At 44.9% G+C, this 18,421-nt stretch overlaps 1 protein-coding gene across 1 annotated transcript in view; it reads right to left on the reverse strand.

Annotated features, from left to right (window-relative positions):
• The window catches only part of LOC146805567 (cohesin subunit SA-2-like), a 627,511-nt gene that overhangs the window by 108,072 nt on the left and 501,018 nt on the right, over positions 1-18,421 (reverse strand). The window contains exon 25 of the mRNA XM_085622843.1: positions 726-865. Coding sequence (XP_085478969.1) covers positions 726-865 — 140 coding nt within the window. The remainder of the gene's footprint in view (positions 1-725; positions 866-18,421) is intronic.

Here is an 18,421-nt window from a genome sequence, read left to right on the forward strand (position 1 = left end):
GGTGTAATAGTAATCACATAGAAACGTATAGTAAACCTTTATTTCTTACATAAAAAGACCTTTTACATATTTCATATCAAAGTGTTTCCCAATCCTCAAGAGTAATCTCCCTCTGTAAAGTACCTTCAGACTTACTCCTAGGAGCCACATGGGAAGACGCTCTAGACTCTAAAAAGATGGTATACGGTATGGTGACAACCTCTTTAGTGCACATGATAGAAAAAAAAAGCCCCTCAAAGAGGGTTCTCGCTGAAACAGCCAACTCTCTCAATGCTCAGTGCATAATAAAACATCAGAGTTGGTCATAATGTGGGTATTCAGTTTCATTGAGTTTACAGTCTAACAAGTGAGTTATCTTTGATAATTATTTGTTGGCCGTAGCCTAAAGGGCTTCATTGAATTTTTGATAGTTGTCACTTTACCCATCTTTTTCTAGATATACCACAAGCTGAGGTATCAGCATATTTCTGATGTAAATAAACATATGTTCAATAGCCTTAAATGCACTCTTTCTCCAGCAATGAAAAGTATACTCTAACACATTAAGGATTTTTGAGAATGCTTTTAGTCAGGCTAAACAGAGTTTCTCACTTCACACGATCTCTAACAACGGAAGCAGAGGTATTCAAACTGCATTTCCATATTAGGAATCCAATAAATGTCCCACATCTAATTGAGTCATTTAACAGCCAACAGATACAAATAAGGTAGAAGTAATTGCATACTTTCATATACTGCTTGTAGATCTCCGAGGCTGAAGTCATTTCCACCACGTTGAAAACAATTAGTTTGCAATAGATAGCTAGGAGACTTCGTCTTTTGTGCAAATCGTTCAGTTTATGATCCTCCTCTGCATCAGGTACACCTTGTAAAAAAATACAAAGAGCAATGCAATTCAATTTTACCACTTGACCTTTTATGGAAAGTAATTAGTTTGGGAATAGCAGTCGTCATTTTAGTGTACCTATGTTTGCAACATGTGTGATTAGTTTATTAGATTCCTGCATACACAATTAATGTGATATTCAATTGACTAGGACTGGTAAATAATAGGTGAATTAAGGTATTGCCATCTGGTTGATGTCAACTGATATTTAGTGATCTGTGGTAGATATATTAAATTGCCCTATCTGGGTATGCCAAGGCTTCAAAGAGTAAAATATTGGTTGTCCTTAGGTAGCAAGAACTAGAGAACTTCAATGTCCACATCAGGTTCAGAAAATAAGATACAAATGTAACAAATAACAATAAAGCCACAATTAACAGATGTAGAGAACAGGTAGAAGAGTTATTGGATAGGGAAAAATCTTACCATAAAATCAATGGAGGAAAATCTTACCTTTAAAACTAATTGAAAACCAAACTTAGTTAGTCATGGTATTCCGATATTGCAGTAACCAGCCTGAATATGGCCATGGGAAAACAGCAATGTGTACTTAGTAGCACCTTCGCCTCTTTGGAACTCCAGCCAATGAGGCAATGTTTTCTAATCACTCGACTTTCCTTTTTGTTCAAATTTCATAACACACGACTACAAGGTGAACTTAATACGATGAACGCTAACCAGGAAGGTGGTAAGGTCACCTGTGAAATTATGAAAAATACCAATACTGGAGAACTGTATTTACAGGTAACATTTCTTTTCCAGAATTTGAGATTTCATAAATTCACATGCTTAAATCAGAATGACAGTAATGACATCATCACACAAAAAGCTGGAAGCAGGCTCTCCTTTAGTGGAATAGGGTGTGCATAACTATTTGAGCATGCCGAAACAGCTGCCACTGCAAAAAGGTGTAGGTAGTGCCTGGTAAATGTGTACCATACACACATCTCGTAGATCGGTCAGATGCTTATCCCCTACAGAAGAGATTTACCTTTCTAAGGCAAAAGCTGAAGCAAGCAGTGATCCTAATTCATGATAGGGCAAACTCTTTCCAGGCATTCAAAAGTGATGAAAGAGTTGATCACATCTGAGATCATTAGTCAATGTAGAATTTCAAGCATCCCAAAACACTGAGAAAATGCAATGTCCATGCCATGTCTGAAGATGGACTGATGAAAAAACAAGAGCACCACTGATTCATTCAAATGGAACTAGGAAAGCAACGTGGGCCTAAATGTTGAATTTGTTTGTTGTTTGTTGAAATACAGGAAAGGCTTTTTGATTAGAAAACCTGAATCTCACCAACTAGCCTCGAAGATATAAAGGCCAAGAGAAGCATCACCTTCCAGGGCACAGACTTCAATTCCAACTTATATATTCCTTCACACTAGGCCGACATGATTTGATTCAACACTATGTTCAGTTCCCAATGTCAAGACAGATGGAATTCTGGTGGGATATTTTAGATCTTTCAAGAACTATTATGATCTTCTGAAATAACAAGGAGGGTTAAGGAGGGCGAGGGTGAATGAGATCATCATCAATATTATAAAATAGCTGCCAGGTGCACAATAATTGAATCCCATTTCAAAGGCAGTGTCATGCACCTCTTATTTTTGCTTCACGATTTGGACCAGAAGCAGCATTATGATCATTAGTGGAGAGATGGCTGATGGACGTAGGGAGATGATATCCTCAGTCATCTGCCAAAGATGTGTTTTTTCTACCTTCAACAGCGATGACAAGTAGGTCGTCAACAAGCATAAAGGCTGAGCAACCACTGACTGACTGGGGAGGGATTTTTTCGAAGCCATGTTTATGAAGAAAGCCGGTTTCCTTGTGTAACATCTTATGTTGGCATTTGAGTGGACTTGTTGGTGGTGACGTCTTGAGCCAAAGAGCATAACCATCTTGCTCAATATTCAGTATCTATCTACATCTGGTTTTGCTTCGTCATTCTTCTCGATGCTATGAGATACTTGCCTCAACTAGAATGGCATCCTGTGGAAGGGAAGTAATTGCTGTGAGTTTGGTAGGGGCTTCTACAAAGCGGAATCTTGTTGTTGTGACTAACTCGCCTACAAGACATTCCCTGATGTACAATTGGCAGTGTTAATTTTGTTTTCAATATGCTGGGTTAGGGGTTTGAATCCTCTTTTGGTTTTTTTGGTGGTACTTCGCATGTCTCCATGTTTGTGCTGTGACTTGAAATCTTTCTTTTTCTTTTCAAGGTCTACTGTGTTCAATGACTCAGTCCTTGTTTCTTTCCTCATTTGTATCTCCTCATTAGCAAGAGGTCTAAAGGGGAATGCTAGAGGTAAGGTAAGATTCATAATCTTTATGTGAGCATTGTTTTTTCAAGTCATCAATTTGAGCCAGGAAGACTTGAGCATAAAGCATGCATGGTGTTACTTAGAAATTGCTAGATCCACAGAATCTATGGAATCACTAGTCATTTATTTAGATACCAACAGGACCTTCTGCAGCATATCAGCAAAGTCTTGCCCATGCTTATTCAGAATATCTTTTGTGAATGATTGCATTGTTTCACACAGTGCTCCGTCACAGATGCCCTGTAATGCTGAGGAACTAGCCACTTTCAAGGCTATTCCTGTTGTACTACACATCCTCCTGCAAATTGCCAATGGATTTATTTATTAGGAGAAATCAAGAGGTCAGGACCTTAGCATACCTCTGCCTAACCACTGAGACTCTAGTATAGGATCAAACATAACGAAAGATGAATCTTGCTCAAGTGGCTTGTACTTTTTAAGCAGCAAAGGAGGGTCCATTTATTTCATGGTGAAAGCAGGAGTTTTTCTTCCTCCACTTCCAAGAAACCAGGTACCAGCAGCAGCATTGGTCTTTGATGAGATTTCCATAATGACTAACACTGTTGTGCAGCGCTAGATAACACCCATCACCAACATATCGCAAACTATGGTTATGTCATTCCACTGGGATGAGATGAATACTATATGTGGACTTACCTGAATGTTTAGCTCTCTTCTTGCTGGAGAAGGGGGTTGTGTTCCTTTTCTCCTCCTATTCTTTGTAGTTAGGTTAGCCAAGAGTGAATCACTGAGGCTAGCAACAGGTGTTACTCTGTGGAGCGGTAAAGCAGTAGGAGCCTGGAGATTGACTGGAACTAATGGAGGCACTGGTGGAGAAATTTGAGTCCTTTGTTGCAGGAGGTGGAGACCTATGTTTAGTAGACTTTGATGGATTCTGAGGAAGATGAAACAAGGTACTCTCTGCATACAACCTCTAGCAACAAGGTGCTACTCTTCTCCAACTTTGCATACCATGGGGGTGCTCCTCGATTTAACCTCTAGTGACATGTTACTGCTTTTTCTCCAGTTTCCACTAACAGACATGTGTACTACACTTGTATCTCTCGTTATAGGGTACTGCTCTTCCCTACTTCCAGCACACTTGGACATGCTCAATCAGCACATATATACACAACAAATAAAACATGGGAACTACACCCTCTTCTGCATAACTGCTAATTATACTCCTTTCGGAGTCAAGTGAACATTTTCACCAGTACTCCCTAATATCCTACAGGTGGATAATTTACATTTTGCAACCTGTATTGCAGTACTAAGTATTCAGCACACTGCAGCCATTAACTTAAACTGCAATTTCCAAACAACAGAAGTCAACTTAAACGGAAGTATTATCAATAAGATGTATATAATACATGTCAATAGGCAAGAATCACTACTAATCTCTTCACAAACCTAATACACTTCACAGTTAGTGGAAAACAAGGCACATTTCTTTAAAGAAGCACATATAATAATACAAACTTCATGAATGCTAAAAAAAACCTGTGATTAATTAACTGAATGTCATATTTTAACATCAGAATTGGACAAATGCCAGAGATATATCGACTTCACATGACTTCAGGACACAGTACACTCTCTGACAACAAAGTCTCATTTCTATCTTCAATGTTCTTGAAGATAGTGCTTCTTCTCTTTCCAAAGCGACTGGACGGCCTTAAGTAGTCTTTCTTCAATGTCTCCAGGCCTGTCCCAAATCATAATCAGCTTACTACCCTCCTTTGTGATGTTCAAGTCTACATGGCCTGCACCCCCACTCAGACACCCAGGTCTGGAATCAAAGACATTGATGAGGCTCTCTCATTAGTAAGTTACCCTGTTATCCTCTATATACCTCACCCTCTTCTTCCAGCGCCAATTAACTTGCACCAAAGAGAAAAATCCTCATTCGCCTAGTGCTGCACATTGTCACAAGACCTCTGTCCAAAGCCTTAACCACACTTCTAGCAGGAGATGCAACATCTATATTGGTCACTCCACACTGGGCACCTTAAAAAAAGCTGAATGGAATATCTATGCCCCTCCAAAGGCACAAACTAGCTTAGGCCCTTAGGTTAAATCAACAACAGAAAGGTCCTGTCAGGTCTCCATCCTCCCTCCAACTGTGCCCATCTTCTAGCATCCACTGCAGACCATGTACCAACATTCTATAGCATCATACATTCTCAGCATTCAGACACCAGCAGAGTTACAAGAAATGGGAACAAACAGAATACTGCACATCCTCTATTTCGTGGTCAAAGTGGACCGGAAAGGATTTCAGAAAAATCACAATCAAGAGAATAGTACTTCACAAGGTTGGATCGAATTCATAAAATTACTGGGAAGACAGATTGTTATAATTTAATACAGGTAGTTGTCCGCAGATGTTCTCGTGAAAAATCTCTGCCTCTCAGATACTCATAAATGTGTAAGTGTTGTTGTTAACGGTGATCTGGTTTCAATACTTAAAGATTTGTGTTACGCATGTTTCTAGTTTAGTGATGCTATTCTATGTGTATTGGTTATGTGGATGCACTGCTAGGGATTAGAATACTGAGGTAAAGTTCATTGTATTTCTATGAACCCTATCAGTGCCCATTAAAAATCATACAGTGCCAAGCCATTTAATGACTTTTTGGAGTACTTTGCTATCACTTGCTGTAGTTTGTCTAATTGTGATTATAATGTTGGGAAACTATATATTTTTGTTTTCAGTACTTCCTGTCCTATCAATTTATATACAAAACATACATTTATAAAACACCCTGAAGTCACATGACAAATTTCAAAATGGGCGACAGGTGACTTTGATAATGATAAGTGTAACTGACAGCATTGTTAGGATAATAAAAAACGGTGTTTTCCAAAAGCAGATGCACAGAAATATGTATTATTCTGTTTGTTTTCCAGGTTAAAAAAAAGGCAGATTTTGATTTTCTTTTTGTTGTGTTTTTTATGGCTAATTGTCATACTATAACATAGATATAAGGCACATACAATTTTCACGTGTTTCAATTGTTGTACAGAATCTATAAGTCTAGTAGAATTGTTTCACAATGGATGTTTTAGAGAATACTGTTAGTAAATATACTAAAATATAAATGTTTGCTGCTTTTGACACCAATTTACATACTATAATATGGCTAACATGCTATTTTGTTTGTTGATGTTATTCATATAATCATCTCAATCCTGTTATTGGAGCTATGATTAACATCTCAAAATGTATTTTCTGACTTTTATGTACAGTAGTGATGCATATTGTATTAACAAGTGATGTATGATTTCATGCATAGTCTCTTGAAGGTCACAGTTCTAGATCTTTGACCCTAAATGGTAGCTCCTGTAAGTGTGAAAAAATTGTATCTTTGTAACAGTAAAATTGTTTTTGAAAAGTGAAGTATCACTGGAATGGTCAATGTCTGAACTCACAAGTCAACTAGTCAAATTGAGTGAGAAGTCAAAATACATTACCTTTGACCTCTGAATACACATTTTTTTAAAGTTGTTTTGTTTTTATTCTGTTACCTTTGGTTCAATAAAGTGTAGTATTGTTGAACTTGACATGAAAATATATTTTTTTTCTTGTTCAAATTGCTGGAGAGGTCATAACATTTGACCTCTAATAGCACTTTTTGTTAGTGTTTCAAGGTGATTATTCCATTATGGTTAGATCATCTGTTACTAGTGTTGCATCATTTGAATCATCATGATAAACACTTTCATTTTTCTTGGTTTCATTGGTGGAGGGATTCAAGAGGTTTGAACTTTGACCTCTAATTTCATTGTTTTTTTTTTTTTTTGTTTTTTTTTTTTGAAACCGTTTATTGCAATATCAAGAATATACAAGTATGGGCCTACAACCTTCCGGCCGGCCGCTAGAATGACAGGAGCATATGACATACGTACAAAAACACTTGGCGTTGCAAAGGAGCAAAATAGGAGGTATCAGCGTCGTGGGCCACATCACTCTGACCCCACAATACAGTTTCATTTTATACAAACAACACAAAAACCACACCCGCAAGGCAACCTGCAATCGAAAGTAACAGCACGTGCTCCCCGAATGGGGGACCCCAGCCATCCACAGGAGTCTAAAGAGGGGAAGGGGAACAGATCGAGGACTGGGGGAATTCCGTGCTCGGGGCTAGGGAAAGGAGTCAACTAAGGGGACGGGGCTGGTGAGGCCGCAGGCAGCAGTGGTGGCGCGCAGATACCCCCGCGGTAGGCGTTCCAGGGGCCCCATACTTTCACCCATGCCCCAGGCTTACCCCTCGCCACATACACCACCTTTTCTCGGAACATGCACCAATCCATGTGTTCTTTCCAGGCCGACACCGCCGGGGGCCTCTGGGATCCCCACAGTTGAGCAATGTCACGCTTAGCTATCATATATCCCAGAGTCACCCATCGCGTCTGCGGAACCGAGTAGTCAGTTGGTTCCCACACATTCAGCAGGCATCTCCTCGCTTCAGGCAGCAGCGCGACATGCGTAACCACTCGCAGGACCTCATGCACACCACACCAGAATCGCTCCACCTTCGGGCATTCCCACAAAATATGCAAAAAAGTCGCCAAAGCGCCACACCCACGCTTACACAACCCATCCTCAGCATAGCCCATACGCAGAAGCCTTGGCCCCGTCATGTAAACCCGATGGAGTATCTTAAGCTGGACGAAGCGAAGGCGAGCCGGTATGGCCACCTCCTTCGGAGAGGCCACCGCGGAAATCCAGTCTTCGTCGTCCAACTCCAGCCCGTCGGCAACCCAAGCCTCGCGGAGGCCAGTCAGCAGGCCCGAGCGGTCATTAATCAATTTTTTGTAAATAAGGGAGATCGTGCTGTCCGGAACGTGGCCATCCAGCACTCTATCCTCCAGGGGGGAAGACTCCGGGATGGAGGCGACGTCTGGGAAGACTGAGCCCAGCGCGTGACGGACCTGCAAGTACCGAAAGTATTCCCTGCCCTGCAGCTGAAACTCCGTCTGCAGCGTCTCGAATGTTTTAAATCCCCCTCTCGTCCAGAGGTCCCCCACTTTACTGATGCCAATCGTGTCCCACTTCTCGAAGCCCTTCGAGGTCCACAGGGAGCCCAATCTCTCAGACGCGTACAACGGTGATACCCGGGTCAAACGGTCCTTCCACCCCATAGCTGCGTTAGCCGCGTGCCATACTCGTACCATGACACGCGTAGGTCCCGTCAGGTGGGGGCCGGGCGCGCCAGAGTAGAGCGCTCGATTATAGTCGCCACCAGGCAGGAGCATCTTGTCCATTTCAAATGCCGGGTTTAAGGCGGGCCCGTAAAGGCCATGATTAATTGCAGCTAGCTGGGAGGCCCAGTAATACCGTTTAATATCCGGGAGGGCAATCCCCCCGTCGTACCATGGGAGCGTCAACTTCGCCAGGGCAATACGCGGCCTCCCGTCCCAGAACAGGCGGCGCTGTAGACTCTCCACCTCACGGAAGTAGCGCGCCGGGACTAAATCCATAGTATTCTGGAGAGCGTACAGGAAGCGTGGCAACGACATCATCTTAAACAATGCCGCCCGGCCGAGCGGCGAAAGCGGCAGGCGCCGCCAGCGCGCGACGTCCTCCTTCAAGCGCTGGAGGGGGGGAAGCAAATTCCGCTCGTAGCGGGCCTCCGGGTCCAGAGTAATGTAAACCCCCAGGTACCGAAACCCCTGTGAGGCAATCTGGATCGGACAGCCCCGCGGGAGAACGGGAGCCTCCCCGGAAAGCACATACACACATGATTTAGCCCAGTTGATGACAAGGCCTGAGTTGCGGCCGAATGAGCGCAAAACATCAACCAGGACAATCAGTGATTTACGCGGGGAGGCTAGGTACAAAAGGATATCGTCAGCGTATAGGGACACGCGGTCCTCATACTCGGGGGTCCAACGGAGACCACGGATGGAAGGGTGCCACCGCAGCCACTCCGCCAGGGGTTCCAAGGCCAGCGCGAACAGGAGCGGCGACAAGGGACAGCCCTGTCGCGTGCCCCGTCCCAGCTCGAATGGGACCGATACTCTTCCATTCACCACCACCTGCGCCAATGGGCCCGAATACAACAATTTGACCCAGCTGATGAACCCCGGGCCAAATCCAAACTTCGCCAGCATAGCCCAGATGTATGGCCAATATGGCCGGCTCCCGCACAAACGGGACACGCGCGAGCACCCCGTGCAAGCGCCGCAGATTAAGGGCCGTGTTGCGATGGGGAATAAAGCCGGACTGGTCTTGGTGGACCAGATCGCCCACCACGCCGACCAGCCGGTTGGCTAGCACCTTGGCGAGGATTTTGGGCTCCGCATTCAAGAGCGAGATAGGCCGGTAGGATGTAACCCGGTCTCGAGGTCTCCCTTCCTTGTGGATCACCACGATTGTAGCCAGACGTTGGTCCGGCGGGAGGGAGCCCAGCGAGTGGGCCGCCAGGAACATCGCACGGAGGTGGGGTGCCAGTACATCCGGTCGCAGCTTATACAACTCGATAGGGATGCCGTTCGGGCCCATGGCCTTGCCGGATGCGACCGAGCGTATGGCGAGGGCAATTTCGTCGGAGGTAGGAGCGGCATCTAACGACACCCTGTCCTCCACCGAAAGGGAAGGCAGCGCGATATCCCTAAGCAGGGCATGGGAATCCTCCTCCGAGCAGGGAGAAACCGGGGAATACACCTCGCGGAAATAATCCGCGAAACAAGAGACAATGTCTTCTGGCTCGGTGACACGCACACCATCCATCCTCTCAATCAGCGGGACCACACGACTCGCTCTCTCCTTTTTATCCAACCATGCAAGCAATTTACCAGCCTTATCACCCACATCATACAGTCGCCCCTGTTGCTCTCTATAGAGGCCCCTGGCCGCCTCCGTGACGAGGGCCCTGTAGGCCGCCTGCTTAAGTTGTAGGACATGTAGTGCAGCATCCGTCACCCCACCCTCTAGATCACCCTCCAATTCAGCGATTTCGGCCTCCACCCGGGTCACCTCCTCCTGCTCGCGCCTCCGGGCATGGGAAATAAAGGAGAGGGCCTCCCCTCTAAGAACTGTTTTGAAGGCTTCCCACAGGGAGATAGCCGAAGGGACGGACCCCACATTCTCATCGAAATACCGCTGCAGGGATTTAATCAAATCAGCGCGAATGGTGGGGTCGCGCAGGTACCAGGCATTGATTGGAGCTACTCTGCCCTCCCCCCTCGGGAAGACATCAACTTGCAACAGGAGCGGGGAGTGATCTGAAATACCCCGCGCCAAATGGCGCACCTCTCCTACCCTCCCAACATAGGCCGCAGGGACAAGGACATAATCAAGCCGTGAGAGGCTACCATGGGCACCCGAGTGGAAAGTGTACTGCAGCTGCGTGGGATGTTTTAAGCGCCAGCAGTCCACCAATCCCAGTGTATCTAAGAAGCCGGACAGCCACGCCTGCCCCCGGGGGAGGTCCCTAGGGGGGTGACGATCCACGGTCCCAGAAACCACCGCATTGAAGTCCCCCCCAACCACCAGAAGCCCCCCCGGAAGGTCAAGGAGGAGGCGCCCTAGGTCTGCAAAAGTCGTAGACTGTAACCCCGGTGGGACGTACACTGAGACAAAGACAACTACTTTACCCTCCATTCTCCCCACTAAGACAGTGTAGCGTCCCCTCTCATCATGGCGCACCTCGTCTATTTCCAACGGGAGCGAGTTCTTCACCATGATGCCCACCCCCGTGAGCCCGACGTGAAGCCCGAGTGGGCCACCAAGCGATAGCCACGCCGATTCATGGCACAAAAGGAATTACCAATAAGGTGTGTCTCCTGCAGAAAGACCACATCTGGCGAAAGTCGTTTCAAATACTGCAGGACCACACCTCGCTTAATCCTATCCCCCAGTCCGTTAACGTTCCAGGACAATAAAGTCAGGTCCCTACCCCCCATCACATACAGAAGCCATCATTCGTCCCCCCGAGAGCACCTTAAAAACACCAATACAATAAAGGGTTTGCCTTGCGGTAAAAACGAACAACACCCCACCCCAACCCACCCATCCCAACAGAACTCCCCCCTCCCTGCACCCCTGCATGAGCCCAAACAGCCCCCCCAAAGTGCAGTGTGCCTGTCGCCCCATGAATGATTAAACTAACTAGTCCCCCAGAGGAGGAGGGAGAGCCCCCAAGAGACCCCGTACCACCTCCACAGGAGGGAGACTTAACGAACAGTCAAAAATGACGACAATGTTGTCCAGAGCGAGGCCTACTATTAGTCCCTCAGTCCTGATCCGGCGAGCCCTCCCCTCCAACCGCGCCCCCCCCACCCCCCCGGCCCCGATCCCCGGGCAAGGAGTCCAACCAGTCCCCGGCTGCCTCGGGACGATCAAAAAAGTGCGTGCGGCCATCCACCTCCACCCGCAACTTAGCTGGAAAAAGCATCGCATACTTGAGGTTCAGATCCCGTAGACGACGTTTGACTCCGAGAAAGCTCAGTCTCTGCTTCTGGACCGCTGGGGTGAAATCAGGATAGAAGTTTACATCCATATTGTCAAGTCTGACCGGTCCTTGTTGCCTAGAAGTCTGAAGGATAGCGTCTCTGTCCCGAAAGTTGAAAATCCGGGCAATGAGAGGCCTCGGAGGGGCTCCGGCCTTAGGTCTTCCTCCGGGAACCCTGTGGGCACGTTCCACCGCAAAGAATTTACTCAGCCCCCGGGGCTGGAGATGGGTGAGAATCAGGTCCTCCACAAACAGGTCCGCCGCCGCCTCCTCACGTCCCTCCGGCACCCCGACAATGCGGACATTGTTCCTCTGGGCCCGACCCTCGGAATCCTCCAGTCGACGATCCATCAGGGCGCTCGCCTGGCCAAGCTGGCGCACCTCCTTTTGGAGGGCCGCCACGTCCGCTGTAAGGCCCGAGGTGGTGTGGGCCAAAGAATCGACCCGGTCATTGGTCTTGGATAAATCGGCCCTCACCAGGCCAACATCCACGTGGACCGAGTCAATCTTTTGCGCCAGTGTGTCAAAGCGCTGGTCCACCGAGGCCTTCATCTCGGCGATAGCGCCCATGACATCTCGCAGGGTCAGATCCGCGGGCAGCGCAGGAGCATCAGTCGGGCCCTCAGGGGACCTACGCGGCACCTCGGGAGATCCCTTCTGGAGGGTGTAGCGGTCCATGCTGTTGGACTGATGGGCTGCGCCACGGCGGGTCGATTTCACCTTTGCCCGGTCGCCATCTTGCTTTGTGGACATGGTTTCAGTCCCCAAATCGTGCCAATCACCTCGGAAAAGGCCGACAAACCAGTTCACGGGCTCCGGGGGGGGGCCACCACAGGATCACAGCCGGCGGGCCAGCAGGACACCCCAACGAGGCCACACCACCGCACACCGCCCCGCAACCCAACCTCGCCTACGCAGCAAGGAGGGTGCAAAAGCGAAAGTGAAAGTGCGGGGTACGCGAGTCGCCCAGCCCTGCCCGCCGCTGTTGATCACTTTGTCTCCGGATCGCCCCGCAACTCCAATCCGGGGGGCCGGCGTGGAGAAGGCCGCAAACCTCAATCGGTGCTCCCGCCGGTGTCCGAGGTCCAATTTGGAAACGGAAAACGGGTGACACCTCAGCTCGGGCTCACCAACACAGTCCCCTCATCTAGGACAGGATATTTTCAGGATTTATGTAGGAGGTCACGGAGGTCCTCGGGAGCCTCGCACCTACGCGGCCATCTTGGTTGCGCGCTAGGCTCCTCCTCCCCTCTAATTTCATTGTTGTTAGTGTTTCATGGTCAATCTATTCCTTGGAATCGTCATGATAAGTACCCACATCCTACTTGGTTACTGTGTTGGAGGTGTTAAGCTTTTTGACCTTTGACCTCTAATTAAACTTGTTTAAGTGTTACATGGCCGTTTTTTCACTATCCTTGGATCATTTCTTAAAAGTGTTGCATTATTGAAACTGTCATGATAAATACTTGCATTTTCCTTGCTTTCATTGGTGGATGGGATTATGCCTGTTGCCGTTTGACCTCTAATTACACTTTTCTAAGTCTTTTGAAGTCATTAATCCATTAGATCATTTGTAGTAACTGAAGCTTCATTGGAATCTTCATGGTAAGTACTTACATTCTCCTTAGTTCTAGTGTTGGAGGGAACCATGCCATTTGGCCTTTGACCTATAAATACACATTTTCATTATCAGTATTTCAAGGTCATTATTCAATTTCGGATGGATTATTTCTCACAAGTGTATCATTATTTGAATTGTGGTGAAAATTAGTTTAATTTCCTTGGTTAAATTGGTAGAGGTGTCATGACATTTGATCTTTAACCTCTAAAGACATATTATTTATGATTTGAAATTACTTTATTGTGTACCCTGTTTTTTTTTAAAATTTTGTAGTGTCATTGGAATAATCATAATGTTTTCTTTCACTATGAGTTCTTGAATTATACTTGCTCAAATTGGTGGAGGGGTTAATTCAATTTATCTGACACCAAAATACAACGTTTCTAAGTGTTTAAGCCTAAAACATATCAGAGAAGGAACATGATACCATGAATTTAGGTTTATACAGGGGAGAGTTGTGCTATGAAATTCAGATACAGGCCCTTTTCAATTATGCCCTATAACCTGTCAATAAGAATAAAGATTGAGAAAATGAAAGTTCTGTCAAAGAGACCCTTCAGCGAAGAGATATTCAGCATGGCCTGAGGTATATGGGGTGTGTGGAATAGTGTTATACTTAGACACAATCTTTTTCAATCATGCTCTGCTGCTTGAATGCAAGTGTAAAGCTGCAAACCATGATTAGTCTATGGCCAAGTAGAAAACAAGGAAGAAACAAGTTAGCAAGAAATAAGGTGTGCTAAAGGAGAATGGCAGGGCCACATGTAGTTATAGCCCTTTTCAATCATGTTCAACTCCTAGTCATTAAGGAAAAATCTTGATACAATGGAGAGACTAGAGCTGATGAACTGTCAGGTAATGGAAATGAGGCCATAATCCAAGTTACAGTAGAGGTAAACATCACTATCAAATTCAGTCACCAGTATTAGCAATCATACACCACTGGTTCTCACTAAACATTAAGCTAGAGACAATGGAAGGTATGTAACCAATGAACTGTAATGATATGCGGCATGTATGAGATTACATATCCGGATTACAATAGCAAACAACTATTGAAAAAAGAAATAAGCACATGTACCAAGTCTTACATTTATTTTTGTCATGTTTAAGATTAGCTGTATTTTATTTTTCTTGTCTGAAAACAGTCTTCACATATGAAAAGTATTATCAAGTATTCAAAACTAGCAGTGAATGGTCAACATACCAATTTCGCTATAAGAAACATTAGCACAAGAAAAATATGTCAAGTTAGTAATAAGGAATTTGTTTTAGGCTGTCTTTTTCAGTTACTGAAAAATACTTAAAAGCATATATGACTGCAATGCTTTTCTAATATACATCAGGCAGTCATTACAAAATGGACAACTTTCTCTACTGAAAGGTGTAATGTGTGTTTGCTTGTCCTTCTTTTCTTTCAGCGTACTTCTGCCAAGAGCAGCCAAAAAAATACATCAGCCCTTTCTCTGACAGGATTTTCCCTGACAGGGATTTGGGTGTGTTGAAGAGAGGTTAGTTTTTTGGGAGTTTGTGAGCAAACTACTTATCTATACATTTTTTGTTATTTTCAATGCTTTGCATTCTTATTTTGCAATTGTAGACTGTGTTAGGATTCATCTTTTAATTTTTGTAAGTGAAAAAATTGGGCAGTGTGAAGGATGGTTCAGATTTTTATTCAGTTTTCTTTTTACATTAACAGTAGTTCTCCCCAATTTTGGTGGTCTAAGACGTGCTGGTTAATGATTTTTACCTCACAAAAGTGATAAAACTGAGGCTTGTGAGGGAGGGTGCTAAATCTTTTGCCTGTGCGCTGTTTAAAAAAATTTGGAACATGAAAACCAATCGATTTAAGATCGATACAGAGGGAGGAAAGATGGCGGTGCTTGGCTGACATGGCTGATTCCGCTTGCGGCCCCTGAACCCCAGACCTCCGACTCCAGAAGCATTCATTGATAGCTTCCTCTATGTCAAAGAGCCTTCCTGAAAGTAAAAAAAAAAAGTCCTACAGGACCACTGTTTCTAATTAAATGTAAAAGATGTTCCTCATATGTTAAATGGAAGGATTGAACAAAACTTGTGGCTATCAGTAGTCAGACAGATTTATGTCTCTTCTTAAGTGAATAGGACTGGAAAGGCGGGAGCCATAATCACCTTCCAGGCAGAAGAATGTTGCCGCTTAATGTATCATTTCCATACATAAATCAGTGATGTGCAATTTGCCAACTAACTGGTGTGCAAATGTGAATGCAATTGGGGAGGAAACTTACATAAAAACATGGGGCAATGGAAAATGTTTATTTGCAGAGGATAGCATAACAACCTCCCTAATATTAATTATTCAATCCCCCTGTGAATGGCTGTCAATGCAGGAATGGAGGCTTCTAAGGGACAGCACATAAGCATCCTTGCACTTGCTTTCTCAAATAGGAAACTTTTTTTTGTTTTTTTAAAGCAGACCATAGTAATTAATGACACAGGTGCTTCTTTAAAAAAAATGTTAGACAGTTGGAAAGACATGACCACTGTCTGCATCCTCCGAGGCTGGTTGACACAATCATAAACAGGAAGGTGTCCCATTTGCAAATCAGTTATAACCCCAGAAACATCAATAACTTGCGACTGCAGTTGCAGTCACAGTCACAAACCATTGATACATTAATTTCCAAATCTCAAACGGGAGGGGGAAGCCCCTTTAATGCTCTATCCTATTTGTGATTTACAAATCATAAAAGGGAATTTGTACATTAAGAAAACACTGTAATTTTGTAAATCTCAGGCTTTGCAACTCTAAAATGGCTTTGTACATTGAGCCCCTACTCACTAATTCCACACAAATGCTATGCCTTATGCTGCTGTTAGCCGGCTTAACATTTGAACTGCCAGCTGCAGGCAGTTTCAAGCAGGACACTTAGAATAAGCTAATTGGAGGGTGTCCATCAGTCCAGGAGACCTTATTATTCACAACAATTATCTCCGAGTCACACAGTAAAAATCATTCTCTCTACAGCCAGGATTGAAAATAATTAACACTAATCTAATATTTGATAGAGAAATACAAATGAAGTTTATAGTGATTAAAAATGGTTGTCAGGCTACACGTCATAATTTCGGACGATGGGAATAACACTTTCTATTGTACACACTTGTAGCTCAGCAGATCAACAAAAGGCGTAATTATACTTTTAAAAAAAAAACTTTGTTGGTTGCATTATCAAACATTACATGCAACAATATTTCCGCTGCGGAGCATCCCATTACAAATAATGCAATGTAATACAAGGACTGTGCATGCAGAGATCGTGGGGTTTGATGATTTCCACTTCCGTGTGATGAGGCGTTTGGCCAGCAGGAGCCCCAAGTCAATGAAATGGGTAGTGGCCCTGTATTCTTTGCCTCTGCAGTGCACGACCAGGAGGCACACCTTCCAGGTGTGCAGTGAGGAGTGTATCATGCAAGCTCTTAGGTGTGTAGTGATGCCCTGCCAATACTGGTGTAGGGATTGGCAGGACCAGAACAAGTAAGTGTAGGAAATCTACATCAGGCAAAACACTGCAGGGGCAGGCAATGTCAGTGTGATGAATGTATCAGTTTATCTTGTTAGAGGTGAGGTAAGCACAGTGGAGGACATAATGCTAAATGAGATGAAATCAGGCATTGCGTGGGAAAAGGGCAGGATACTCCAGTATGGCGCTTCATTCCCTATCCGCACAGGGGTGGCCCAGGTCCATCTCCCAATGTCAGCGCAAGGGGGTAAGTGGCATCGCGTATGTGCACAGAGAATCAGCAAACCACCGCGTCAGGTGTCACACCGACCCAATAACATAGAGAAATGGACAGTGAGGTGTATCGGGTGTTCCTGCTGCAAATCCCACCCATTGGCCTAAGGAGAAGACTGTTTTCCCCAATCAAAAACTCAAGGGGAATGAGAGAGCCATTGTGATATAAATTCCCCAGTGTATGTAGTCCTATGCTGTGCCAGGGGGCATTCTCTGTCAAGGAGGTGATCTGCCCTCCCTCAGTGAGCCAAGGAGTGGTAGTGCCGAGGCATATGCCGGAGTTGCCCTAGTAAGAGAAAGGCTCTGGGCCCGATTCACAGAACTAACTTAAGACAAAATCCTAAACTTACTACCATTTTGGTATTCACAGAAGGCACTTACTCATTTTGGTATTCACAGAAGGCACTTACTCATTTCGGTATTCACAGAAGTTAGGAGTCCTAACTTTAGGACTCCTAAATGCCTTCTGTGAATACCGAAAGTCTTAAAATTAGGATTTTTCTCAGTTTAGTAGTAGTATAGTTAGGACTTCTAACTTTAGGACTCCTAAATGCCTTCTGTGAATACCGAAAGTCTTAAAATTAGGATTTTTCTCAATTTAGTAGTCCTAAATTTTAGACTTAGGACTACTAAATTGAGAAAAATCCTAATTTTGAGACTTTCGGTATTCACAGAAGGCATTTAGGAGTCCTAAAGTTAGGAGTCCTAACTATACTACTACTAAACTGAGAAAAATCCTAATTTTAAGACTTTCGGTATTCACAGAAGGCATTTAGGAGTCCTAAAGTTAGGACTCCTAACTTCTGTGAATACCGAAATGAGTAAGTGCCTTCTGTGAATACCAAAATGAGTAAGTGCCTTCTGTGAATACCAAAATGGTAGTAAGTTTAGGATTTTGTCTTAAGTTAGTTCTGTGAATCGGGCCCTCTGTCTATAGCAGCAATATGCCACCTGTAGAAGAGTGGAGCTGGGCATCATCGCCCTCAAGCAAGAATGAAACAAGTGCAGTATGCGAGGCACACTCCAAGCCGGGGAGGCAGTGGTGGTTTTAGCAGTCTGGAAATCCACCAGACCACCCACTGAAGTTGGGAAGCCATGTAGTACTGCTCAAAATTCAGGACCGTAAGCCCTCCTGCCCCCATTCGCTGGCAGGTAGAGCTTATGCAACACCACCCTACAGCATGTGTTGTGCCAGAGAAACTCCCTTGTCAACTTTTCAATTGAGCAAAAAGTTGGCTTGGGACCGTACAGGGGGAGGCTGGCAAAGTAGTACAGTAGGAGAGGGGCAGCATTACCATTTTGGTAAGCGCTATGCATCACTCCACAGCGAGTGGCAGTGA

Source organism: Triturus cristatus, chromosome 8, assembly GCF_964204655.1.
Source record: "Triturus cristatus chromosome 8, aTriCri1.1, whole genome shotgun sequence".
In the NCBI taxonomy this organism is placed as follows: domain Eukaryota; kingdom Metazoa; phylum Chordata; class Amphibia; order Caudata; family Salamandridae; genus Triturus; species Triturus cristatus.